This window comes from Myotis nattereri, assembly GCF_964212035.1.
Source record: "Myotis nattereri genome assembly, chromosome: 16".
Classification (NCBI taxonomy): Eukaryota; Metazoa; Chordata; class Mammalia; order Chiroptera; family Vespertilionidae; genus Myotis; species Myotis nattereri.
Genome location: NC_138091.1, coordinates 26,362,615 through 26,390,519, shown reverse-complemented (window position 1 = coordinate 26,390,519; position 27,905 = coordinate 26,362,615). Strand labels below are relative to the sequence as shown.

Here is a 27,905-nt window from a genome sequence, read left to right as displayed (position 1 = left end):
TGCTAAGATCAAGTTAGCAAAAGGGTTAGGGCAGTAAACATAATATGTCATATGAAACTAATATAATAATGTTAGCAAAATAAAGTATGTGTTTGCTTTAATTCAACTAAGAGTTTTGGTTTATAATTAGAATTTCCTTTTTTGTTGTTAATCCTCACCAGAGATATTTTTTCCATTGCTTTTAAGACAGAGTGGAAGGGAGGAAGGGAGGGAGGGAGGGAGGGAGAGAGAGAGAGAGAGAGAGAGAGAGAGAGAGAGAGAGAGAGAGAGACAGAAACATCAACTGATTGCCTCCTGCACATGCCCTGAACAGGTACATCCCCTTGACTGGGAATCCCCTTGACTGGGAATCGACCCTTCGACCCTCAACCCTTCAGTGCTTGGGTTGACGATCTAACCCAACTGATCCACCCAGCCAGGGCCATGTTATATGTATTCTTAAAAAGAAAAAAGAATATGTGTGAAATATATTCACACATTTCCATAATATGTGTGCAATGTAAAGATTTTCTTGTTTTATGTCTTAGGGCAGCGGTCACCAACCTTTCGGACCTCTCTGTGGACCACCGGTTGGTGACCGTTGTCTTAGAGCAGCGGTCCTTAATCTGGCTGTGTGGACGTAGAGCAGTGTTTCTCAAAGTATGGGCTGCAGAATCACAGGTGTGCTTATGGAAAACAAGAACTCCATACACTCCTCTTGCCCCCCTCCTCCAAGCTTCCAGTGGGGTAGGTCTGGGATGGAGCCCTGAAATCTGAATTATAACAGGCAGCCTGTTTGATTCTTCTGCAAACCACCTTTCAGATTTACTGCTCCCAGCAAGCCGTGGTTGGGGTCTAAGGGAATTTGTAACCCCTGAAATTGAATAAGTAGGGTATTCATTTTTCTGGGAAGAGGATCTATAAATCTCTCAGTGAGATTCACAAAGAGGACCATGACTCAAAAAAGATTAAGTCATTGTCCCAGAAGTGTGTTTTAAAAATAATATATTTTTATTGATTTCAGAGAGGAAGGGCGAGGGATAGAAACATTGATGAGAGAGAGACTGATCGGCTACCTCCTGCGCACGCACCACCAGGGATCAAGCCCGCAACCTAGGCATGTGCCCTGACCAGGAATCGAAATGGGGACCTCTTGGTTCATGGGTTGACGCTCAACTACTGAGCCATACCAGCCAGGCCCAGAAGTGTGTTTTTTATGATCATTTTCTGCTTCTTATGAGCTTCTTAGGATTTTAAATAAATTCTTAGTGTTTTTTTTTCGCATAATGAGGGCATTTTATCCACGAGTGGATTTTTTGGTATTGTAGGTTTCTAACGTACCATTTCTTTATTCTTTAAGCAAATGAATTTTAATGCCCTCCTAGTTTAAAATTATTTTTTAATGAAATGTACTATTGCCACGAATTACTTTGTACAGATAATATTTTCTAACACTTATTTATTGAGAACAACAGTGTGCCAATTGTTTTACTAAGTGCAACATATATTTTTATTTAACCCTCGCATCAACCCAATGAGGTAAGCATAAGGAAATTGAGGTATGGAGTGCTTAATTTCCTTGACCACATTGACAGAGTTTGTGAATGATGGAACCAGGGTTTGAGCCCATTCTGTCTGACCTGAAGGCCAGTTGTGTGCAAGTCTGCAAGTTTGTGCAGATGAATCACATTTGGTTTTCCAGTGAATAGAAGATGATGATTGTATAGTACCTTGAAATTATCATAGGTGTTGCTTGTGGATTAGCCTTTTTTAGTGATTCTGATTCTGAGTTTTGTTATTTCTTTTCAGATCAAAGAGAGTGCATCACAGACCAGAGATGTCCTCAAACAGCATTTTAATGATTTAAAGGGAACCCTTGGGAAGCTCCTGGATGAGCGACTGGTGACCCTTTTGCAAGAAGTGGATACCATTGAGCAAGAGACCATTAAACCGCTTGATGACTGCCAGAAGCTCATAGAGCACGGAGTTAACACTGCAGAGGACTTGGTCCAAGAAGGTGGGCTTCTCCTATTAAATGTGGCAAATTCAGATCGACAGTGCTCATTTCTCAGGGCTTATTGCCATCTGTGGGGTGCTTACGAAGTTCCTACCATGGGACAGTTTATAATATAGGATGACAGATACACAGTGAGGTATCCCAGCATAAGTGCAATTAAAGTGTTAATTATAATCATTTACAAAACAAGGAGTAAATGATTTTTCTCAAACAGTTCCATGATATTATCACATTCACTGTTAGAGCAATTTTAAGGTCATTTTGAGTCTTCAAATCTTTTTCAGAGTGTTTGTGGATTATAGGGTTTAATTCCCTTGTTCTTTGTATATATGTTTTTATCGATTGTTAGAGAGAGAGAAAGGGAGAGGGATAGAGAGGTAGAAACATCCATAAGAGAGGAACATCATCGATTGGCTGCCTTCTGCACGCCCCTTACTGGGGATCAAGCCTGCAACCGAGGCATGTGCCCTGACCAGGAATCAACTGGTGACCTCTTCTTGGTTCCTGGGTCAACGCTCAATTGCTGAGGCACACTGGCTGGGCAATTCCATTGTTCTTTTTAATAGGTTAACAAGCCGAAACCGGTTTGGCTCAGTAGGACAGAAGGGAGCGTTGGCCTGCGGACTGAAAGGTACCAGGTTCGATTCCTGTCAAGGGCATGTACCTGGGTTGCGAGCACATCCCCAGTAGGAGATGTGCAGGAGGCAGCTGATCGATATTTCTCTCTCTTCGATGTTTCTGACTATCTCCCTCCCTTCCTCTCTGTAAAAAATCAATAAAATATATTAAAAAAAAAAATAGGTTAACAAATATGATTAGTGTTTACTCCTGAAATTGTAGTTGTTATATTTTTGTCTTTAGCCAATTATTTTGGTGGAAACATGCCCAGATCTAGCCTTCCTCCCTTCCTTCCTTCCTCCCTCCCTTCTTCCCTCCCTCCCTCCCCATAAGCCTTTGTCAGGTACATTAAATTAAAATTCTGTCCTTTGGGGTTCACATGTGAGTGAGGCATATATGCCGAGAGAGATCTGAGGCCTTACGGGAGCACAGAAGGGAGATGCTTAACTGGAAGGGTGTAGGAGAGTTTTCTGTAGGAGTTTCGCAGAGGGAGCTAACAGCCCGAGTGGAAGCAGGAGGAACATCACGAGTGAAGGGAGGGGCATATTAGGGATCTTTTTGAAGTAATTTAGGCAGCAGAGTTACACAAAGTTGCATTTAAAAAATTGGCACAGCCTACAGTTTGGAGACTGGGTTCAAAGTTGTAAGACTAGAGATAAAGAGACTAATTAGGAAGTTGCAGCAGTAATCCAGATAGGAAAGAATGACGGCAGAGACGAGAGGATAAGGTAGAGCTGGTTTTAAGATTTTTCATATAGAATTATTGATGATTTTACTGATCAATAAGAGTTGATTACTGGTGATTGACTGGATATAGGTTAGAGGAGAAAGCGAAGGATCTAGGATGACCAAAACCAGCCTGATTTTGGGTGTCGGTAAATTGTGCTTTTTACTGACATAGGAAATGAAGGAGTAGGGTTGGGCTCTGGTGGGAACTTAGGCATTTGGTTTGAGCATGTTGACTTTGAAGTGCTTAAGATGAAAGGGGGAGTTGGGAGTGATGCTTAGGCGAGAGATAATATCTGGAGATGTTAATATGGCAATTAATGGCATATATATCAGATCTGAATCAATAGGAATAAGAAATATCATCAAGAGATAGTCTACAGCCCTAACCAGTTTGACTCAGTGGATAGAGCATCGGCCTGCGGAGTGAAGGGTCCCAGGTTCAATTCCAGTCAAGGGCATGTACCTTAGTTGCAGGCATATCCCCAGTAGGTGGTGTGCAGGAGGCAGCTGATCGATGTTTCTCTCACATCGATGTTTCTAACTCTCTATCCCTCTCCCTTCCTCTCTGTAATAAATCAATAAAATATATTTAAAAATAAAAAGGGATAGTCTACAATATGAGATGAGAAGGCAGAAATGGTAGAACTCTAAGGGACAGCAACATTTAAATAACTCCAGGGGGAAAAAGAGGCAGGGGAGGCGGTGGAATCCATTCTGCAGACCGAGTGCAGTCCAGTGGCAGAGGATAAAAAGTGTGCATGGCTCACAAGTCTGTGACTCCAACTGGAAATCAGTCCCCTGTTTTGTCTTACGTGGCATATGGTACCAGTGTTTCCTTCACATGCTAAGTGTATTTTAGTCTTATCTTCAGTGAGAAGTGTTTATTTGCTATTCACCATAATAGTGCCTTTGAGAAAAAAATTTTTTAGCAAGACCACAGAATGTCTTTCCCTGGAGGCTGTGCATTTGGAAACAAACCCAGAAGCAGTTCATCACAGGTCAGGAGTGTACACCCATCACCCTGAAGACTGAGAGATGTTTTTAGTTTAGAAAATAAATCCTTCGAGGCACATACATGCTTGTCACAGCATCTCTCAATTTTTTTCAGATGCTTCAATTTTTTTGTACTTCAGAAATACTTTAAATTTCAAACTCTTTCCTCCTTTCCCAAGGGATAAAAGCTTATTTATGGAATTGGGAGGATTTTAAGGCAGTGTTCAGTGTGTCTCTTTTCCTTTTGGTGAAGGAAACTTGAGTCATTCCAAGGTTCATTCAGATAGAAAAGAATTCTGGTGGGGCTGTGGGAGGATATAGAAGTGGTTGTGATTTACTGCCTTTATATAGCATTTTCTTTTTTAGTCTGTTGAGTAATTTCTAATCTAATAGATGATAATCTTTTAGGAAAACATTATGATTTGTTGTTTTTTGTGTTTTTTTTTTTAATCTTTACTGTTGAGAGTATTACACATGTTCCTCCTCCCCCCATTTGGTTTATAAGATCCGTGTGCCCTATTCCTTCTGGCTCCTATTGGTGTTGATGAAAGTTTCTGTAGGAGAGATGGAAAAAGTCCCTGGGTCTTCTGCTTTGCATAAAGTTGATTGACAACCAGATTTCCTTGGTTAGAACAGAACAGACATTTCTGGTGGGATGTTGCCATTGTGGACCCCTTTTCCTCTTGAACTTAACCTTAGTGTCACTTCTAAAATAGTGTCTGCTTTTACTTTTTGGGAATTAAAATAAAGCTACTTTAAATTTTATTTTTCAGTTAGAGTTTACATTCAATATTATTTTGTATTAGTTTCATTTATACAGCATAGTGGTTAGATAATCAAAGTATTTCCCCTCTCCCCCAATATTTCCAGTACCCACCTAGCACCATACAGGTATTACAATATTATTGACTATACTAGAGACCTAGTGCACAAAATTCATGCACGGGTCAGGTCCTTAGAGGCTGCCGGCTGCCTGCCAGGGCCTCCCTTTATTCCACACCACCCCGTGGTGATCAGTGCACATCATAGTGAGTGATCAAATTCCCGGTCTCCTGGTTGACCTCCTGAGGGGACACTTTGCATATCAGGCTTTTAAATATATAGGTTTCCTATGCTGTACTTTATATCCCCATGACTATTTTGTAACTACTAACCTGTACTTCTTTTTTAAATTTTAATTTAAATTTTTATTAAATTTATTGGGGTGATACTGGTTAACATCATCATATAGGTTTCAGGTGTCGGTTTCTATGTTAGAAGATCTGTATATTGCACCATGTGCCTACCACCCAAACAACCCATACTTCTTAATTCCTTCACCTCTTTTGGGAAATTTTTTTAAAATATATTTTATTGATTTTTACAGAGAGGAAGGGAAAGGGATAGAGAGTTAGAAACATCGATGAGAGAGAAACATCGATTAGCTGCCTCCTGCACATCTCCTACTGGGGATGTGCCTGCAACCAAGGTACATGCCCTTGACCGGAATTGAACCTGGGACCCTTCAGTCCACAGGCGGACGCTCTATCCACTGAGCCAAACCGGTTAGGGCGGGAATTTTTTTTTTAAAGATTTTTTTGATTGCAGAGAGGAAGGAGAGGGAGAGAGAGATAGAAACATCAATGATGAGAGAGGATCATTGATCAGCTGCCTCCTGCACACCCCACACTACAACCTGGATTGAGCCTGCAACGTGGGCATGTGCCCTGAGGGAACCGAAACATGACCTCCGGGTTCATAGGTCGATGCTCAACCACTGAGCTACGCCAGGCCTCTTTTGGGAATTTGATTGTGGCATCACTTAAGAATTGTTTGCAAGAAAACCAGAGACCTACCTGGACATGGGTTGTATTGATTACTTGAGAGTGTGACTATTTTTCACTGTACTAGATCTCTTATTTCTGATTCTAGGTGAAATTGCCATTCTTGGTGGTGTAGGAGAACAGAATGAAAAACTGTGGAGCTTTACCAAAAAGGCCTCACACATTCAGTTGGACAGGTAAGAGTTAATGCCTTGGGGCTTACTTTTAAGCATCTAAACCAGCGGTTCTCAACCTGTGGGTCGTGACCCCTTTGGCGGTCGAACGACCCTTTCACAGGGGTCTCCTAAGACCATCCTGCATATCAGATATTTACATTACGATTCATAACAGTAGCAACATTACAGTTAAGAAGTAGCAACAAAAATAATTTTATGTTTGGGTCACAACACGAGGAACTGTATTTAAAGGGCCAGAATGTTGAGAACTGCTGAAAACCAAGCATGTCAAACTCAAAGGCTAACATGGGCCAAATAGAAACCTACTGACCATCCAGTAGGTTTATTTCAATAGAGACATGCTGAATACAAAGGGCTGAAATAAATGAGTAATCGTTAACATAAAATAATAGAACACTTATTAATCTTTTTTCTTGAACATTAATTACCAGACACTGAATAACTGCACAAATTAATAAGTGTAACACAAATAAACCTACTTTTCTAGTTCTCCAAAAGTGAAATATTTCCTGTTGCACACACCAAACAAGTCAGTCCAAGACTAATGATGTGGCAATCAGCTGCTAAAATATTCACTGCTAGTATTAGAGAGAAGTGTAGTAATCAGTCATTAGTGAACGTTGTAGTTCGTTATTAATAATTATGTATAATAGGATATTGTAAAAACTAAGTTACGAATTTTTTATTAAAACGTTACTTACATACTGTTATATTGGCTAGGCCACAAATATATTTGTTGTGGGCCGCGGGTTTGACATGCTTGATCTAAACTATGCCTTTTTATTCATCCCCTCCCTGTTAAAGATTCTGATTAAAGGTGAAAGAGAATATATTTTTCAAGGCCTCACTGCTCATTACCAGTATTACTAATATAAAATAGTTGTGATTGCAATTTTTGGTATAGTATCATTACAGATTTTCTTCGATTTTTTTAAAAATTAAATTTATTGGGGTGACATTGGTCAACATGAACATACAGATTTCAGGTGTGGGTTTCTATGTTGCAAGATCTGTGTATTGTATCATGTACTCACCACCCAAAGTCAGATCTTCTCCTGTCAAAATATATTAGGACCCTATTATATATATTAGGACCCTCTTCTCCTCCTCTCTTTCCAGATTTTCTTCAATTCTAATGTGTAATAGAATTGTTAAATTTTTTAACGATTTGAACATAATATTGAAACTAGGTCATATCTCAGTAAAACAGATCTTTTGGCATAAACTTGACAACTGTGATTCTACCAACTTTTTTATCTTCTTGTTCATACTTATTTGGGAATAGAATCTTTATGTAATTTTTTGCAAAGCCCCCACTGCCATGAGCATTATTTACCGGGAGCTTCTGCATCTTTATAGTATATGACTGATCTAAAGTATTCCTTATTGTTGTTGTTTTTTTTGAATCCTCACCCAAGGATATGTTTATTGATTTTAGTGAGAGAGAGAGAGAGAGAGATCCATGTGAGAGAGAAACATCGATCAGTTGCCTCCTGTACCACCCGGGGATTGAACCCAAAACCTGGGTATGTGCCCAAACTGGGAATCGGACCTGCCACCTTTTGGTATTCTGGACAATGCTCTAACCAACTGAGCCATACCAGCCAGGGCTGTATTATTATTATTATTTTTTTAATAAGAGAAAGTTTATTGAGAAAGTCACAGAGGTAGAGGTGAACTATAGAATCAGTGGGCTTAGGAAACAAGTTACAGAGGCAAAAGAAGGGCCCTTGGAGCTTAGGAGAAAGAGAGAAGGACAAGATGGGGGGCGGGGGTGCGAGTGGGGAATGTGTGTTGTGCTCCAGAGAGCCAACCCTTGGGATTTTTTTTGGCGGGGGGGGTAGGGGGAGGTGGGGGAGTTAATTCTCCTCTAAGGAATTTTTTCCATTGATTTAGAGAGTGGAAAGGAGGGAGGGAATGGGGGGGGGGGGAGAGAGAGAAAGAGAAAGAAACATTAATGTGAGAGAGACACATCGATTAGTTGCCTCCTGCACACGCTCCAACCGGGCTGGGAATCGAACCTGCAACCCAAGTACATGCCCTTGACTGGGAATCAAACCCAAGACCCTGTGGTGCTCTGGCCAGTGCTCTAACCATTGAGCAACACTGGCCAGGGCCACCCCTTATATGTTTAACTCTCAGTTAAAGCCTCATACACACATGAGCTTTGTTTCCTCAGCTTACCAGAAGTGCCTTTACTGGTCGATGTGCCTTGTTTATCTGCTCAGTTGGATGACTCAATTCTTAACATAGTGAAAGACCACATTTTTAAGCATGGAACCGTAGCATCTCGCCCACCAGTACAGATAGAAGAACTAATAGAAAAGCCTGGAGGCATCATTGTGCGATGGTGTAAGGTCAGTAATTCAGAATTATAGAAGTGGCTTCAACATCATGGATTTGAGATTTGGGGGCCTTAAATTTTTTCTCTTAAATTTGTTTTTATTGATTTCAGAGAGAGTAAGGGAGAGGGAGAAGGGGATAGAAACATCAGTGATGAGAGAGAATCATTGATTGGCTGCCTCCCACACACCTCCCACTAGGAATCAAGCCCTATACCAGGCATGTACCCTTGACCAGAAATCGAACCGTGACTTCTTGGTTCATGGGTCGATGCTCACCACTGAGCCACACAAACTGGGCAGATTACTTTTTTGATAAACTACCTTTGAATATTTTCTTCTCTTCATAAACAAAAATCCCTTTTGCTTTACAATTAAAGTCACAGGGATCTTGAACTGAGGTAGCTCTTCCAGTTTGAGATAAACAGTTTTGAAGGTACTTTTTAGAATCCTGAATCACTGCATTGTTTCTCAGTTGTAACTTCCTGAGTTAAGGACTGCTCCCATTTCTGTTTTTTAGGAGAGTCAAATGATGATAGTGAATATTGGGTGTCTGATAGCTTCCTGGTCAACACTCAACTAATATCTCTGAAATAAAATGTCTAAAGAATGATTTCTTTACATCTCAGCATTGCTGAGATTTTGTGTGTTAAATTGGTTATATAGATGAGCTACCATATTTTATTTTTATTTTATTTTATTAATCCTCACTGGATATTTTCCTTTGAGTTTTAGAGAGCGTGGAAGGGAGGGGGAGAGACACATCAGTGAGAGGGAGACACATCAATTGGTCACCTCCCACACGAGCCTTGACCAGGGCTGGGGATGGAGCCCACAGCCAGGGCATGTGACTGGGAATGGAACTGTGACCTCCTGGTTCATAGGTCGACACTCAACCACTGAGACACGCTGGCTGGGCTAGTTGTGGAATTCTTATCCTTGAATTTTTAATGTTTTATCCTTGGCAATAATGTAGAAATCATGCCATTTCATCAAAGAAAGCAGATTTTTTCATATCAGATTGGGAGGTCTAAACACATGGTTCAGTAAAGAAAAGAAGGGACACAATGATGGAATATTTCCGATGACCTTCCTGAGAGGAGCCTGCATTGAGTATATTCAGCACTTGGGCTTGTATGCTTGGCCCAAAATGCCACATTCTAGGTTTTTTTTAAATTTTTATTTATTTATTTTTTATTTCAGAGAGGAAGGGAGAGGGAGAGAGAGAGAAACATCAATGATGAGAGAATCATTGATCAGCTGCCTCCTGCACACCCCTTATTGGGGATTGAGCATGCAACCTGGGCATGGGCCCTTGACCAGAATTGAACCTGGGGCTCTTCAGTCCGCAGGCTGACGCTCTATCCACTGAGCCAAACCGTCAAGGGCCGCATTCAAAGTTCTTAAAGAGTGATGCAGAGAGAAATTATTCTCTGACTTTTACCTAACACAAAGTCTTTCTCTTTAGGTGGATGACGACTTTACAGCCCAAGATTACAGACTCCAGTTTCGTAAATGTACTTCAAATCATTTTGAGGATGTATATGTAGGCTCTGAAACTGAATTCATAGTGTTACACATAGACCCCAATGTTGATTATCAGTTCCGAGTCTGCGCCCGAGGAGATGGCCGACAGGAGTGGAGTCCTTGGAGTGTCCCCCAGATAGGTCATTCCACGTTGGTGCCGCATGGTATGCCCTTGCCTTCTCACTCCTGAGCTCAACTGTGTGTAGGAACACTTGTCTTCTGTGCTCAAGGCCGCACGCTGCCCACCCTTGTTTCTGAGGCTAACCCTGGATTGATGAGAACAGCACTGGATGTGTCTTTTACCTCCTGCTCACATTACTTCGTGTGACTTTTACAAAGAATTCAACAGTTCTTATCTCCAGAGTCTAAAATAGTGCCACCCAGGATTGGTAGCATTCCCTAAAACCACGGATTTTAAATATTGCATCAGGAAACTTCAGGGTTTTTGGTTTTTTTAAAATATATTTTTATTGATTTCAGAGAAGAAGGGAGAGGGAGAGACAGAAACATCAGTGATGAGAGAGATCATTGATTGGCTGCCTCCTGCATGCCCCTCACTGGGGATCGAGCCCGCAACCCAGGCATGTGCCCTTGACTAGAATTGAACCCAGGACCCTTTAGTCTGCAGGCCAGTGCTCTATTCACTGAACCAAACTGGCTAGGGCATGGAAACTGCAGTGTTTGATCCAAACCTTCAGTGTATATCTGAGTAGAGGCTTTTTCTCAAAAGCTGTATGGTTGACGTTGATCTCTTCTATATTACTAGTTTACCAGATTCAAACTCATTTGTTAATTAGTTCTTAATCAGGTTGGAGTAAGCTCAAATATGATTTTATCAGATAGGCCCGTGGTCGGCAAACTGCGGCTCAAGAGCCACATGCGGCTCTTTGGCCCCTTGAGCGTGGCTCTTCCTAAGCCTTAGGAGTACCCTAATTAAGTTAATAGCAGTGTACCTACCTATATAGTTTAAGTTTAAAAAATTTGGCTCTCAAAAGAAATTTCAATTGTACTGTTGATATTTGGCTCTGTTGACTAATGAGTTTGCCGACCACTGAGATAGGCTATAACACTTTTATCTTCCATGCCAAAAGAATAGACTGAAAGTGTTTTTATGGTTTGTAGGATGAACCATAATACCCTATCATGGAAGAATCTTTTATTAAACTTGCTCATGACCTCTAAGAGTAGCCTCTTCTACTTCCACGTCTTTTTTAATGTGTCTGTACTGAAGCTAGTCCTGAACAGATCCTAATAATTTCCAATGTCTTTGCTTTTTAAAAAGAATGGACAGCTGGCTTTGAGGGGTACAGTCTGAGCAGTCGAAGAAATATAGCGCTCCGGAATGATTCGGAATCCTCAGGTGTTCTCTACTCCAGCGCTCCAACCTACTTCTGTGGGCAGACGTTAACATTCAGGCAAGTAGATATGATAATACCTGTCTGTTGTGGCTGAGGCAGGGTAATGAAGTGCACAGAACATATATAAGCTTCCGACAAAATTGTCCTGAGGTTGTCCCATCATTTATAGGCAGTGGTACTTTGAGGAGATTTCTTTATTTCTCTTTGCTTCCACTTTCTCATGTATTCATAGGGTTATTATGAAGATTAACTGAACATAAAATGCATTGGTTATGTTTGATACATAGTATGTACATATTATGTTTAGGTCTCTTTTCTTCTTGGTAAATAGAGGTAAGTAGAATACCTCTCAAAAGTCAACCTTAAAAAAATTTAGAGGCACAGAATTTTCTTTTTGTAGTTTTGAATCAATGAGACCAGGTCTCTCTGAGAGACAGCCTATCTGTGTAAACTGCTACTACCAATTAATTTTCTATTTCTTTACCTATTTCTTCCTGTATTAGAAAATTTTTCTTTTTTGTGTTTTTATGTTATTTTAGAAGTACTGTCTATGTGGTCATATTTCTAAATAGCTCTTCCTAGAAACCAAAGCTCAGTTTTGATTTAGAAAAGTAAAGCTTGCCTGATGTTCACCATACTCACAGGGTAGCAAACTCTCTTCTAAGTTTTACCTCTTTTTTTTTTTTAATATATTTTTATTGATTTTTTACAGAGAAGGAAGAGTGAGAGAAAGTTAGAAACATCAATGAGAGAGAAACATTGATCAGCTGCCTCATGCACACCACCCACTGGGGATGTGCCCGCAACCAAGGTACATGCCCTTGACCGGAACTGAACCCGGGACCCCTCAGTCCTCAGGCCGACGCTCCATCCACTGAGCCAAACCGGTCAGGGCAGTTTTACCTCTTTTTTTAAAAAATATGTTTTTATTGATTTCAGAGAAAGGGATAGAGAGGGAGAGAGAGATGGAAACATCTCTGATGAGAGATAATCATTGATCAGCTGCCTCCTGCACGCCCAAAACCCAGGCATGTGCCCTGACCGGGAATTAAACCGTGACCTGGTTCATGCTCAACCACTGAGCCACACCAGCCGGGCTGAGTTTTAACTCTTGAGATCATGAGATTTCATTGTGAATGCTTGTTCAAGTTCCTCCTGTTCTGTGCCTTGTCCTGTAAGGCATGGACAGTATCTGAAATATTATCTAAGCCAATGTTGCCATGTTCTTCACCAGCCAAGTCATTTGAACTGTCAGCAATTATCAGAATGTACTAGTTATGCGTCCTCTCATTTTTTATACCTCCTCTCACCACTTATATCAAGTTGTTATTAAGTCATCCTTTCTTTATAATGTAAGGGGTGAGATGAAGTATCAAAGAGAGAGAAATAGGAGTCTAGTGCCTCAAGTCTATTTAATTATTCCCCAGGTAATCATGAGATTTCTGTACTAACATACCCCCTCTCTGTTTATTTCTCTTCTTTTACAAAAATACTTGCATTAGGGACTCTGCTGAGAATAAGGTTCTTCTATGTAATGGTATGGCTTCCTGAGTTGATAGATTTAAGCCAGATGTCTCAGACCATAATAAGAAAAATTATTATAGAAATAATGATTGTAGTTAATATTTCAATAGCATTTACTATGTGCCAGGTACTTTCCTAAACATTTTACTTGTATTGTCACCAGATAGGGACTGGGCCTGGAATGGGTCTGCCTCAGGCTGGCCTGTGGTGTGTGGGTTCTTGACTTTGTGCAGGAAAGATTTCATAACATGAGTCCAGGTGATTCTGAGGGTTTGTATATTAAAACTGGGGACTATGAAACAAAGGAAGGGCTTAGGGTAGAAGAAGCAGCAGGAGAGAGCCTAGGCCAGGGGTGGGCAAACTTTTTGACTCGAGGGCCACAATGGGTTCTTAAGCTGGACCGGAGGGCCGGAACAAAAGCATGGATGGAGTGTTTGTGTGAACTAATATAAATTCAAAGTAAACATCATTACATAAAAGGGTACGGTCTTTTTTGTTTTTTTAGTTTTACTCATTTCAAACGGGCCGTAGTTTGCCCACGGCTGGCCTAGGCAGTGCTCGGCTTTGGCTCCCTAGAAACATGGGAATGAAGTGAGCTAGCACAGGGCTTTTGTTAGCTCACTGGGAAGTGAAGGTCACAGTGATAGAAGTGAGGCGGAGCAGAGCTGTTGTTAGCTCACTGGAAAGTTAGAGAAAAGGGGACCTTGGAGACAGGATCGGGGGTAAGCCCAGGACGAGCTGTCCCTGCCGACCACTTCCCTGGTTGCAAGTCTCGTGGGGACCCTTAGCCTTTAGGAGGAAGTAAAAAGTTCATGCCCGCGAAGAGGCATGGGTGTGCTCTAGAGCGAGCTGGCACTGGTGTTTTTTGTCTTGAGGGTTTATCTCTCTTGTGCTTGTGAGAATTTTAGGGGAGGGTTTCATCAGAATATTCATCAGCTTGCCAAGTGTGATTATAATATGCTGATGCCTCACAATGAGTGTATAGGGGAGTTTGGGATTATTCTTTGGTCTACTTTACTGTTTTCCTTTTATCTTGGATCTGTCTGGCTCTAATCGGGGTTTTGTTATTTGTTCCCTAAGTTTATCTGTCCTTGGGTTTGGCTGGCACAAATGGCATTAATTGGGTCTCTGTCCTCTATCTCCCTGACCAGCGTGATTTAAGCTATTTATTCTCTGGTAGGGAGGAGAGGTATAAACCGTCTGCTCTCAAGTGCCCTTGGTTAGGGAAGATAAGGTCTTGCGATTCACTAGCTGTCTGTAAGTTGTTTAAGCTGTTCGGCCTTGTTTAATTACTGTGTCTCAGTTTCTCTATTCCACTTGCCCAGGAATGTTCCTAGCTTCTTACTATCCTGCCTCAGTATTAACTCATTTGATTCTCACAATAACCCAGTGAAATATGTGCAGTTACTCATATTAAGGATGAGGATGCTAAGCATGGAGAAGTCACTCACCCACTGTCACGTAGCTAGTAAATGGCGGAGTTGGGGTTTAAATACAGGCAGTCTGGCTTCAGAGTCTGTGATCTTCATGGCTGGTCTCTGTTGCTTCTTGTTTGTCTTCCTGGGAGAGTGAACAGACTCTCATTAGCGCTGAAATCCATAGTTTTCCTGTGACAGTGGCCTAGTTCTTTTTCCTCTCAGTGACCATGGTCTGTGGTGGATGGTGTCCTGCTTTTAAACCCTTTCTCTTCGGACACAGAAAAGGTCTGATAGATGGCAACTTAGGTTTCTTTCTTAAGTCATTCAATGAATATCTGTTGATTTAATTTAAATCCTCTTACTATCTGTGGACTGTAGGGCTCAATAAACCATTCGTTAGTTCCTGCCTCCTCCTCCATAGATGCCAGACTGGGCCCCTCTTGGCAGGGTAATTATCTGAATCTTAGTTAAGCTCAGTATTATCTTAGCCAGACCTTTACATTTTTGTCATTTTTTTTTCTCTGAATGGGAAATGAAAATGTTTTCTCTCCTTGTTTAAAAGAATTTCAGGCATCAGCAATTAAGTCAGAAGATGTGAGTTGGGGCGGGGGGGGGGAGGGGGGGGGAGGGGGGGCGGGGCACCTCCATGTAGGAGGTAGGAAACCATAGGCCTACTTAATAAAGGTAAACTTTACTCAGTTTTTTTAGGGTGTTTGAGGGTCTCTTAGAAGGGAGATTGTATTCCTGTAGGCACTGCCCTGTTGCTCAGTCCAGTCTACTTCCTGCTGCAGTTTCTGCAATGCTTCGAGCTGCTGAAGCCAAAGAAACCAGTCACTGGCTGGCTCTTAACCGTCTCTACAGCCCAGTTTCATTTGGTGCCCAGGTCTGCTAGCAACCCGCTCTTTCCAGGCCTCTCCCCGATTTCCTGTTGGAGCATTCCTGCTTTCCCTTTCCTTCTAAGATTTCCTATCTTACTATTTTTAAGCCATATTTTTACTTTCTCTTCTCTACTACCTCTTTTCTTTAAAATAGCTTCCTTTCAAACAGCCTTCCTTAATCCTAATAGCCTCAGAAGTTGTCGTCTTCCTTTTATAGATAAAGAAACTAAAGCACAGAGACTGACTTGTCAGTATTCAAATGCTGGCCATCTAGCCCCAAAGTCTGTGTTTTTAACCACTGCGTACCCTGCCTGTGGCAAGTAACGTGAGGCAGTTAATCAGGGGCAATAAGCTAGCTATTTTTAATAATAACCTTTCCCTTCAAAGAACATACAAAATCATTGTTCCGTTTTTCTATTGTTGTGTAGCAAACCACCCCAAAACTTAGAGGCTTAAAACAGCAACAGTCATCTGTTTGCTCAGGAAACTGTAATTTGCAGAGCTTGGCAAGTGCAGGCATCTCTGCTCAAGTGTCCTACCCACCCCACCCCACCCCCGATATTTCAAGTACCTACCTGGCACCATATGTATTGACTGTATTCCTTAGGCTGTACTTCACATCCCCGTGACGGTTTTGTAACTACAAGGACTGTTTCTTGGACTTTTTACTGTCTATTTTCTTTCTGTCTTAAAACTACTTTTCTAAACTCTAAGGACAGTTCGGATAAACTCCAGTCTTTTAAATGAGGCTGATTGTTTCATCAACCCTTATTCCACTCCGATGGTATTTACAGTACATGATATTGGCAGGAGTACCAAGTTTAAGAAACAGAGAAAACCAGAAACTTTGGCTCCACGTAGAGCAGGCAGCTTATAAATTAGTATAAGAATTATCCAGACTCTAAGGAATCTAGAGGAGGGAAAAGTTACTTCTAGGTGAGGGTTGGTAAAGGCTTTTTCTCAGGCAGAGCTGGAAAGGACAGTTCAGGGAAACAAAGCAAGACAAAATATAGACTAGAAAAAATACAAAGAACAGCAAATAAAGAGTATGTCTGGGTTAACAGAGATGGGAAGTTAGTCAGAAAGAACCCCAGGAAGGTAGCATATTCTTTTGGACAGGCTTTGTATGATTTTTCTTTAATTCCTCAAAGAAATGCTTCTTTTGGAGGTCACCTGTACTCATTGACAAGGAGGACATTTGATACTGCATACAGAGCTCCCCCCCAACAAAAGGCTTCCGCAAGTAAAACCAAATCAGGTTTATATTCTACTAGTGACCCAGTGCACAGATTCATGCACATTGAAAGGAAATTAATTAGAAGGTGGCTGACAGGGCGAGACTGGGCAAGATGGGCCAGATACGCCCTGAAGCTAACCTCCCTCGGTCCCTCCTTGGTGTCTACAGAGTGAGCAGGGTCCCTCTGGCAGGTAGGATCCCTTAGCCTAGTCTGTGGGTATCGGGCCTAAACCGGCAGTCCGACATCCCCCAAGGGGTCCCGGGGTGCGAGAGGTCACTCTGTAAATTTGCTGATGTACAGGGTGTGGAACACAAATGCAAGTGTGCAGTAAACCAGATTCTGGGCCAACAGTGCCCCAGCAACAACATAACTCATGACCAAAGGTGGAATCGTGCAGCCCAGCAAGGAATTGGGCTCCCTCCTCTCTGGTTTTGGGGTGCATCACCCGAGAACTGCTGCTGCCAAGTCACTGCAGCTTGGCAGCTCCTGCATTGAGTGTCTGCCCCCTGGTGGTCAGTGTGCATCATAGGACCGGTCGGAGAGTCGGAGGGACACCTAGCATATTAGCCATCCTATCTAATAAAAGGCTAACATGCAAATTGTCCCCCCGGGCGGGAGTTAGATGTGCGCTGACCACCAGGGGGCGGCATGGTACATGGTGGGCATTGGCAGCGGGTGGCAGTGGAGGCACTGCTGGCCCCGGTGGGCCCTGATGATAGTGGGGCCACGGCAGAATGGTGGAGCAGGTGAATGGGCAGTGCCAAGGCAAGGCAAGTGGGGGCCCTGATCGCCCTGCCGGTTGCCCCAAAGATGGCGGCGGGGAACAGGGCCGGTGAGTGGGCTGTGCCAGGCCAAGGCGGTGTGAGCGGGCGGCCCCAGTCGCCGGTCACCCCACAGATTGGCCCTGATCGCCGGCCAGACCTAGGGACCCTACCCGTGCATGAATTTCGTGCACTGGGCCTCTAGTATATATATAATCTTAGGGTTCATGACTTTACAAGTGAGCTAGACCAACAGTTGCCAATAGGTGGTCTGTGAGGTCCAAAAGGTTGGTGACCGCTGAGCTAGACTATCTATATATATAAAAGCCTAAGTGACTGGCTGACTGGCCAACTGGCCGGTAGCTATGATGCGCAATGACCACCAGGGGACAGACGCTCAATGCAGGAGCTGCCGAGTGACAGCAACTTTGCAGAGTGCCCACTCGCACTCCGGGACTCCTCGGGTGATGTCGGACTGCCAGTTTCGGCCCAATTCCTGCAGGCCAGGCCGAGGGACCCCATCTGCCAGAGGGACTCTGCTCACTCTGCAGATGCCCTTTGAGCCCCACCGTGGGCCCCAGGTGTGTCTGGCCAGGGAGGGATCACGGGAGGTTGGCTCCAGGGCGTGTCTGGCCTGTCTCTCCCAGTCCCGCCCCGTTGACCACCTTCTAATTAATTTCCTTCCAATGTGCACGAAACCATGCACCGGGCCTCTAGTACAAAATTATAATAGCCAGTTAGCATTGGTTGAGCCCTACTATATATTAGTTCTTACTGAGTTAATTTCTATAAATGCTCATTACATCCTCACAAGGTAGAGATACATTTTATGGATGTGGAAAGATTAAGCAACCTGCTGAGGTCGTACAGATCATTAATAGTGATGCTGAGATTCAAATACTGACAGTCTAGCCCTGTAGGACTCTGTGTTGCCTTAGAGTAAGGTAGGAGGCCATTGGAGGATATTGAGTAAAGGAAGGACATCATCAGTCATATGTTGTTGTTTTTTTAATGTTTTTATTGATTTCAGAGAGAGGAAAGTAGAGGGAGAGAGAAATAGAAGCATTGATGAGAGAGAAACATTGATCAGCTGCCTCCTGCATGCCTCCCACTGGAGACTGAGCCTACAACCCAGGCTCTCTCCTTTTCCCTTCCTCTCTGAAATCAATAAACATATATTTAAAATTAAAAACAAAACAAAAAAAAGAGCAGTGAATCTTTTCTACAGTGGAGAAAAACACGCCAGCAAAAATATTACCAGAAATGAGGAATAAACCATATTCAGCATTCTAATATTAATTGTAAAAAGAGTTGAATGAGTTGGCCAAACTGAAGGTTAAGAGCACAGTCCTCCAAAAGATCACCCTATCTTCAGATGGGTCACAGGTGGCTTCAAATTTCTGGGAGTCCCACAACCACCTTCAGGTTCTATAATTCACTAGAATGACTCACAGAACTTAGGAAAGTCCTGCACTTATGATTACAGTTTTATTATAGCAAGAAGATACAAATCAGAATCCACCGACGGGAGAGATGCATAGGGGCAGGTCTGGGAAGGTTCCAAACATGAAGCTTTTGTTGTTCTCAGCATGACCGTAGGCAAGGAGTATTGCAAACCAAGGTGTCCAGTTTTTATTGGGGATTTTTTATGGTTGCTTAAATCATTCCCTGCTTGACTCAGCATTCACCTTCCCTGCCCTCCCAGGACACTGGACTGATATGCTGTAGCTCAAAGCCTCAAACCTCTAATCACATGACCGGTCTCTCCGGGGTGACCTGCTCCCATGCTGAATCATGCTGTTAGTGTCCACTATCGGGGGGCCCACCCTGCAGACCTTATCAGACTTAGTTGTTCCAATTAATGTTCTTTATAGAAAAGGTAATCTTGCATCACGTGTTATAATAGTCGTCTCTTTAGTCTCTTTTAATCTGGGACAGTTTCTCCATTTCTGAATCTTTTAACTTTTATGACATTGGACAATTTAGAAGCATACAGACCAATTATAGAATATCCCTCAATTTAAGTTTGTTTAATGTTTCTTAATGATTTGGTTCAGGTTATGCATCTTTGGCAGGAATAATATAGAAGTAATATTGTGTTCTTCTCACGGAATTGAATTCTTTAGGATGTGTACCCAGAAGAGAAATTGCCCAATCATGTGGTGGTTCTTCTTTTCTTTTTGTGAGGAACCTCCATACTGTTTTACGTAGCAGCTGCAGCATTGTAGATCCCCATCAACAGGGCAGTACTTGGTTAGGATTTTTGCATCTGTAGTCATCAGAGTTATGGGCCTGTAGTTTTCTTTTCTTGTAGTGTCTATTTCTGATTTTGGTTTCAGGATAAAATGAGCCTCATAAAATGTGTTTGGAAGGACTCCCTCATCAACAGTTGTTTGGAAGAGTTTGAGAAGGACTGTCATTAATTGTTCTTTAAATGTGTGGTGGAATTCACCAGTGAAGCCACTGGTCCTGGGCTGTGTGTGTGTGTGTGTGTGTGTGTGTGTGTAGGTTTCTGATTACTGATTTAATCTACTTTCTATTTATAAATCTATTTTTTCTTTCTTCATGTCAGTCTTGGTAAGTTATGTTTGTAGGAATTTATCCATTTTTTTCTAGATTATCCATTTTTGGTGTATGTTCATAGAAGTCTCAGGAATCCTTTTCATTTCTGTGGCATCAGTTGTAATGACTCCTCTTTCATTTCTGACTTTATTTGCATCTTCTTCTTTTTCTTAGTTCATATACTAAAAAGTTTGTCAATTTTGTTGATAATTTCAAAAAACCAATTCTTAGTTTTTTAAAAAAATTTTTAATTGATTTTAGAGAAAGAGGAAGGGAGAGTAAAATATCGACTTGTTGTTCCACTTATTTATGTGTCATTGCTTGATTCTTTTTTTTTTTTTAATATATTTTATTGATTTTTTACAGAGCGGAAGGGAGAGAGATAGAGAGTTAGAAACATCGATGAGAGAGAAACATCGATCAGCCGCCTCCTGCACATCTCCTACTGGGGATGTGCCCGCAACCCAGGTACATGCCCTTGACCGGAATCGAACCTGGGACCTTTCAGTCCGCAGGCCGATGCTCTATCCACTGAGCCAAACCGGTTTCGGCTGATTCTTTTTTTAAATACATTATATATATATATATATATATATATATATATATATATATATGTATGTATATATATTTACATATATATATCTTTATTGATTTCATAGAGGAAGGGAGAGGGAGAGAGAGATAGAAACATCAATGATGACAGGGAATCATTGATTGGCTGCCTCCTGCACGCCCCACACTGGGGATCAAGCCTGCAACCCAGGCATGTACCTGAACTGTGATCTCCTGGTTCAACCACTGAGCCACACTAGTCAGGCCAGCCATTATTTCTTTGTGTGTGTGTGTGTGTGCGCGTGCGTGTGCACGCGTTTTTAGCCATTATTTTTTTAAAATAGGTATTCTATCCCTTTCTCTCTTCTTCCAGAAGTCAGACTTTCTTTACTCTTTTTCTTTGTTCCTTTGACTGGATAATTTCTAGTAACCTGTCTTCAAGTTTGATGTTTCTTTCCTCTGCCTGATTGAACATGGTATTGAATTCCTCTTGTGAAATTTTCAGTTTATCATATTCTTCAGCTACAAAATTACTTAGTGTTTAAAATATGTTTTTATCTCTTCGTTGTTTTTGACTCATTTTCTAGAGCATGTGGAGCATCTTTATGATGGTTATTTTGAATTGTCACATAATTCATATACCTCCATTTCATTAGGATAATTTTCTGGAGATCTATTTTATTTTTTTGTTTGGGTCATATTTCCTTTTTTCTTCATGTTTTGTAATTTTGTGTTGGAATCTACACACATAAAAACAGCTCCCTTTCCTATCTTTACTGCCTGGTTTTGTACAGGAGAGGACTCTCACAAATGAGCCTACTAGAGATCCTAGGGGGCCTCTGAAATCCTTTGGTGGGGGCTTGTGTGTGTGATTTCCCTGGGCTTGTGTGTGCAATTTCTCAGAGGGCCTTGCTGGCTCCCTCTGGTGCTTGTTTGTGGCACTGCAAGTTCTCTGGTGCTACAGCAGCAAGGCTTCCGTGCCCTCTTGTACTCAAATGCCACCAGCCATCCAGAGGATGTGGGCTCCTCATCAACGCCCCACATCAGGTGAGACAGACACCATTCCTTTGTGTGGCCCCATGAAAAGCTTCTGGTGCACCAGAATCACTTTCTGCTCTTCTCCCTCTCTCCTAAAGGAGAGAAGCCTTGAGTTACGTATGTGCCTTCTCCCAGTCACGCCAAGTCGCGTGGGCCACAGGATGCCACTCTTCTTCATCTTTGGTCTCAGCAGATTCAGACATTCCTACCGCGCCAGTTCCTACAGTGCTGCAAGTGAGGCACGGCAGAGGCCAAGTCTTCGGGACCCCCACGGAGTTGGAGTGCTGGATGCACTCTCTACTCTCTCCCTCCTGAAGGAAAAGCCAGAGGCCAGGTGTTCTTGCCTGGCACTGAGCTGTGGTGGCTTAGGAGAGGCTGGCACGGGGAAAGTGAACTTGTTCTTCCTCTCCGTTTCAGTGCAGCTGTTTTCAGCTCTGTGCTCCCTTAGAGTGTTACAGCTTCTCAACTAGATTCTGGAACCCTCATACAGCTCTTTCAGGCTGCATGTCCTTGTTAAAGCAGGGTTTCTGTGGCAGAGTGAGGCCTGGCACTTTATTCTGTCATAGCACTGATGCCACTCCCTCCTCCCCATACGTCTTTAGACGGCTGGCTTAGAAATGCAATGACTTCAGAAACTTGCTCACATATTTACTATGACCCTGTATGTTTCCCACTTTTCCACAAAAGACTTTGAAGCCACACTGAGTATAAATAATCACAGTCTGCCCTTGGTAAAGCTACAGCCTGTTCCTTATTCACTTTTCTTTTTCTTTTTCTATCCTAGCAAAGTTTGCCGTTTTGGAATGGTGGGGAAAATGAGCCTGGTAATAGCAATATAGGTTGGCCTTTATATTTAGGTTTCTTAATTTCTAGAGTACATGATGATGCATTATTTGAGACTAAAACACAAGAGGAAGTGCTTAAACTTTCCACATAGGAAGTTCTACAAGCAAAATAGGTTTGTAATCATATTATCCTTTTTATTTTTTATTTTTTAAATATTTTTATTGATTTCACAGAAGAAGGGAGAGAAAGAGAGAGATAGAAATATCAATGATAAAAGAGAATCATTGACCAGCTGCCTCCTGCACGCCCTGATTGGTGATTGAGCTCCCAACCCGGGCATGTGCCCTGACCAGTATCAAACCATGACCTCCTGGTTCATAGGTCAATGCTCAACCACTGAGCCATGCCAGCCAGGCCATATTATCCTTGTTAAAAGACTGTATGTCTATTTTAAAGGCTTTAAGTACTTGATAAACAGTAATCAAATCATTGCTAGACTCTCATATTGATGATGGTAATAGTCAGACTTATTATAATGGCAAGTATAACAAGTTTTCTATGTGTCTAGCACAGAACATAAAATAGAAAGGTGCTGTTATAGCTGTAAATAGTTAACACAGACTCTTCAGTCACAATGCGTGCGATCGAGTCCTAGTTCCACCACTGAGCCAAGTGATGGGGGTCAGTCTAGTCAACCTTGTTTTTTCTTTTGTGCCTCCGTTTCCTCATGTATAAAATGGATATGATGATAATAATACTACCTACCTCATGGGTTGTTCTGTGAATTGAATGAAGTGATTTATAGATAAATTTTTAGAACAGTGCCTGAAATTTAGGAAGTTCTAGATTCTTATTAGCTATTAAGAGCAGTTGTGATGAGATTATTCCTTTATAGCTTAATAACTGTTACAGTTCGTGTTTGGAAAAAAAAAATTGGGTGTTCTTTCTCCCTCATTTACAGAGTTGAAACTGTGGGCCAACCAGACAGAAGAGACAGTATCGGAGTGTGTGCGGAAAGGCAGAATGGATATGACTCTCTGCAGCGGGACCAAGCAGTGTGCATTAGTACAAACGGTAAGAGATAAGTCACTGTCTGTCCTTTGACATATCTCTATATGTTAATTACTATAGTAAGATATGAATCTGTCCCAATATCACACATTTATAGCAGGAGATGAGAAGATATAGGTCTTAATGACATATCCAAATGGCTACTGTGTACCAGGCATTGTTCTGTACCCTTTATAAATATAAATTATTTAATCCTTTTAACAACTTTTTGAAGTGGGGAATAGTATTCCATCCATTTTATAGATGATGAAGGCTGAGCCACAGGGCGGTTAAGTGACTGGAGTTGGGTGGGCTGGGACTTGCTCCAGGGAGTTTGCCTCTGCATCCTGCTTGCATGGGTCATCTCAACTAAACGTAGATTAGGGAACGAGGGAGGGGGTTTAACTTGTTATATAGCTCTAATGTTTGGTCCCCTACTTCACAGTAATCACACTTTCAAAAGTCACTATCAAGATATGTTCATATTTTGTGGTGTGGATTAAGCAGCAGGTAGAACGAGATTCTTATTCATTCCATGTGAAACAATCTTGTTATTCCACAGGATGTAATTGTATAACGGAGTCAAACTTCTGTTGATACCATCCATATGGGAAATTCATAGTCTCTGTTCTAAAAGAGTAGAACTCTACCTAGACCAGAATTCTAAAATGTAATGAAAGCTTTAACTTTCCTTTCTGCCATGAGGATGGGGATTAATTAAATGCATTATCTTTGACCAGTTGGCATTCCAAAATGTTTTCTTTATTTGAATTAGGAAATTAGCTGTGTTCTGAATAATCTATACTCTATTTCAATTCTTAGCTATTGCTCTCAGGTAAATGACTTTTTACCTTAACATTTTAGGTGCAGTTTTTGTAAATGGAAAAGAAATGACTAATCAATTGCCCGCCGTTACTTCTGGGTCCACTGTCACATTTGACATTGAAGCTGTGACTCTAGGATCCACCAATAATAACGAAGGCGGAAACTTCAAGCTTCGAGTAACTATTAGCTCAAATAACAGAGAAGTGGTTTTTGACTGGGTACTTGATCAATCTTGTGGTTCTCTTTACTTTGGATGCTCATTTTTCTATCCTGGATGGAAAGTGTTGGTGTTCTAAACTTTTGGATGATTGGCTTTGGTTTGCAGGGTTTTAATGTAGCTATCCTCAGCCCAATTTAGTTGTAATTTATTTAAAAAGACTTGTTTGATTCATCTCTCAGTTAAGCCATTGGAAATGGAAATTGTTTACTGGATTTATTTTGGAATATTTTAGCAATAAGAAACTTGAATATTATGGACAAAAGCGTAATGCATTTTTATTTTTAGCATAGTGTTAATTAAAATGTCACATCACAATAAAATGAATAAAACAAATTGGCTTTTAAAATATGAGGAGATACAGAAAGCCCTATACCTTTCCACTGTACTTTTATTTTTAAAAAAAATACATTTTATTGATTTTTTACAGAGAGGAAGGGAAAGGGATAGAGAGTTTGAAACATCGATGAGAGAGAAACATCGATCAGCTGCCTCCTGCACACCCCCACTGGGGATGTGCCTGCAACCAAGGTACATGCCCTTGACTGGAATCAAACCGGGGACCCTTGAGTCCGCAGGCCGATGCTCTATCCACTGAGCCAAACCAGTCAGGGCTCCACTGTACTTTTAAAAGTTGGCTATTAGAACAGAAAAACTTAATGTATCATTATTTTATTAAATCTCCATCTTTTATGAATCCAGGGCCATGTAAGACTTTAGTATAAAACAACAGGACTAGGCCAGATAGAAGCCTGAGTCTGTAATATACATTCACTTGTGTGTTCTCCACGTAAGTGTTGAATATGTTCTTCATAATCAGGCATTTGTAAGCAGTATTGAATTTTATCACATAGTCAGTATTCTTAAAGTCCCCCAAACATGATAATTTTTTCAGTTTTTGTAATTACTGAGCAAATGTCTATAATAGGCAATGTATTTTCTTTCGTTCTTTTCTTACAGTTTGATTCATGATAGGCTAGAGGACTTTTACAGGGTGAAACTGCTTGTGGAAGTAGTATGCACAGCAGTGTTAGTTAGCCACGTCACATGTATGGAACATGTACGTATGCATATCCAGCCACAGTGATATGCATGTTAACATTTTAAAGGTATGAACTGCAGTCCAGTTTAATGTCAGTTTATAAATGGTCTTTTGGCGGACCAAATATAGGATAAATACTTGACCTATTTTTGACAACTTAAATTTGTGTAAAATATTTATTTGAAGGACATACTGAGTGTGTAAAATGATTACCTTAACTTGTTATATACCAGCCTACAGAATTTTTTAATGTGAATTTTTTCTTCTTCATTTTTAACAGTAGAAAAGTAGAAAAGCAAGTTTGATATTTTTGTAAGATAATTTATTTGGGGATTCAGATTCCCTGTTGGACAATCATGACCTTTTTTCCCTTGCCTTATATATAAGTAAGTCATCTTTCACTAAAGATGTGCTAGAATGTAGATGCCTTATCCAGCTGTCTAAAAAAATAAAAACCTGAAAGTTAAATGAGTGTATTTTTTTTTTCTTGCATTGATACTCGAATCCAATTTTAATCTTTTAAGAAGAGGGACTAAAGAGCTTCTTGTGAAAAGTTACGTATACTTATATTCTGTATATAAGTTTACTTATACTATATCCTCTGATACTGAGCACAGTGCCTGACACTTAACACATGCACAATAAATGTTTGATTGAATGAATATAGACGAGTTTTCTCCAGAATGTCATCTTATTGCCTCATTCAGCAAACATTTATTGAGCATCTTGATTTCTTACCCTCCACTGGAGAATGGTGTCTTATACTTCTAGAATCTACCTATTTATAGAAGTGACTTAAACCTAACTTAATTTTAGACAGGTGTGGATTTCATTTAATATTTTGAAATCTGAAACTAATTTAAATATTGGGGTTAGGCTTTTGGTGTCAGGTCTAAGAACTCTGTCTAGTTCGAGATCCCAAAGATTTTCTCCTATGTTTTTTCCTAAAAGTATTATAGTTTAACATTTTACATTTAAGTTTGTGCTCCATTTTGATTTAATTTTTGTATAAGGTGTGAGACTTAGGTTAAAGTTCATTTGGGAACATATCTGTTCATGTAGATGTCTAATTGCTCCAGCACCATTTGTTGCAAAGGCTGTCTTTCCTCCATTGAATGGCTTTTGCACCTTTGTCAACAAAAGTTTTTGTTGGGTTTATTCCTGGGTTCTCTGTTCTGTTCTATCGATCTATGGGTCTGTCCCTCTGCCAATACCACACAGTATGATCACTGAGCTATATAATGTTTTAAAATCAGGTAGTAGACTGATTCCTTTCTAATTCATCCTTTTCCAAATTGTTTTAGCTATTCCAGTCCTGTTGTCTTCCCATGCAGCTTTTAGAGTAATCTTTACCTGCAAAATATATATATATTTTGCTGGAATTTTGATAGAAAATTGTGTTAAACCTGTGTATCAATTTGGGAAGAGTTGACATCTTTACTATGTTGAATTTTCCAGTTCATGAACACAATATGTTCCTTCTATATAGATCTTTGATTTCTTTAAATCAGCATTTTATTTATTTATTTTTAAAATATATTTTATTGATTTTTTTTACAGAGAGGAAGGGAGAGGGATAGAGAGTTAGAAACATTGATGAGAGAGAAACATAGATCAGCTTCCTCCTGCACACTCCCCACTGCAGATGTGCCTGCAACCAAGGTACATGCCCTTGACCGGAATCGAACCTGGGACCCTTGAGTCCGCAGGCTGACGCTCTATTATCCACTGAGCCAAACCGGTTAGGACTAAATCAGCATTTTATAGTTTCCAACATACAAGTTCTGTACATATTTTGTTACATTGACACCTAAGTTTGTTTGTTTTTAGTGACTATAAATGGCATTGTATTATTTATTTTGGTTTCCACATGCTAATTCTGAATATATATAGAATTGATCTTTATATGTTTATCTTGTATCCTGCCAAATTGATAAGCTCAGCCCTCCTTCCCTCTTGAGATTTTGTCTTTGATCCAAGGATTTTCTAGAAAGATCTTTTTAGTTTCTGAGTGTGTTTGGAGATTTTCCTGTTATCTTTCTAGCTTAATTATATTGTGGTTGGAGAACACATTCTGTATGATTTCAATTATTTTAAATTTGTGAGGTTTATGTTATGCCCCAGGATATGGTCAATCTTGGTATATGTTCTTTGGGTACTTGAAAAGACTAGTCTGCTGTTAATGGGTGGAATGTTTTATAAATGTAGATCAAAATTCTGTTGACTGATGTTGTAGAGTTCTACTCCTAATTTTCTGTCTAGTTGCTCTGTCAATTTTCAGAGGGGCATGTAGAAATCTCAAATTCTAATTGTGGATTTGTCTCTTTTTCCTTTCGTTCTGTCAATTTTTGACTCAGTTTTTCCAGCTCTTTTGTTTTCTGCATTCCTACCTAGGATTTTTATGTTCTTGGTGGATTGACCATTTTATCAAAATGTCCCTCTATCTTTCTGG

At 40.9% G+C, this 27,905-nt stretch overlaps 1 protein-coding gene across 1 annotated transcript in view; it reads left to right on the top strand.

Annotated features, from left to right (window-relative positions):
* CRLF3 (cytokine receptor like factor 3) overlaps positions 1-25,921 on the top strand; it is a 36,748-nt gene extending 10,827 nt beyond the window's left edge. Inside the window, exons 2-8 of the mRNA XM_081109605.1 lie at positions 1,789-1,996; positions 6,248-6,335; positions 8,515-8,692; positions 10,146-10,368; positions 11,487-11,619; positions 23,281-23,393; positions 24,234-25,921. Coding sequence (XP_080965731.1) covers positions 1,789-1,996; positions 6,248-6,335; positions 8,515-8,692; positions 10,146-10,368; positions 11,487-11,619; positions 23,281-23,393; positions 24,234-24,490 — 1,200 coding nt within the window. The 3' untranslated portion in view covers positions 24,491-25,921. The remainder of the gene's footprint in view (positions 1-1,788; positions 1,997-6,247; positions 6,336-8,514; positions 8,693-10,145; positions 10,369-11,486; positions 11,620-23,280; positions 23,394-24,233) is intronic.
* The last annotated feature ends 1,984 nt before the right edge of the window (positions 25,922-27,905 follow it).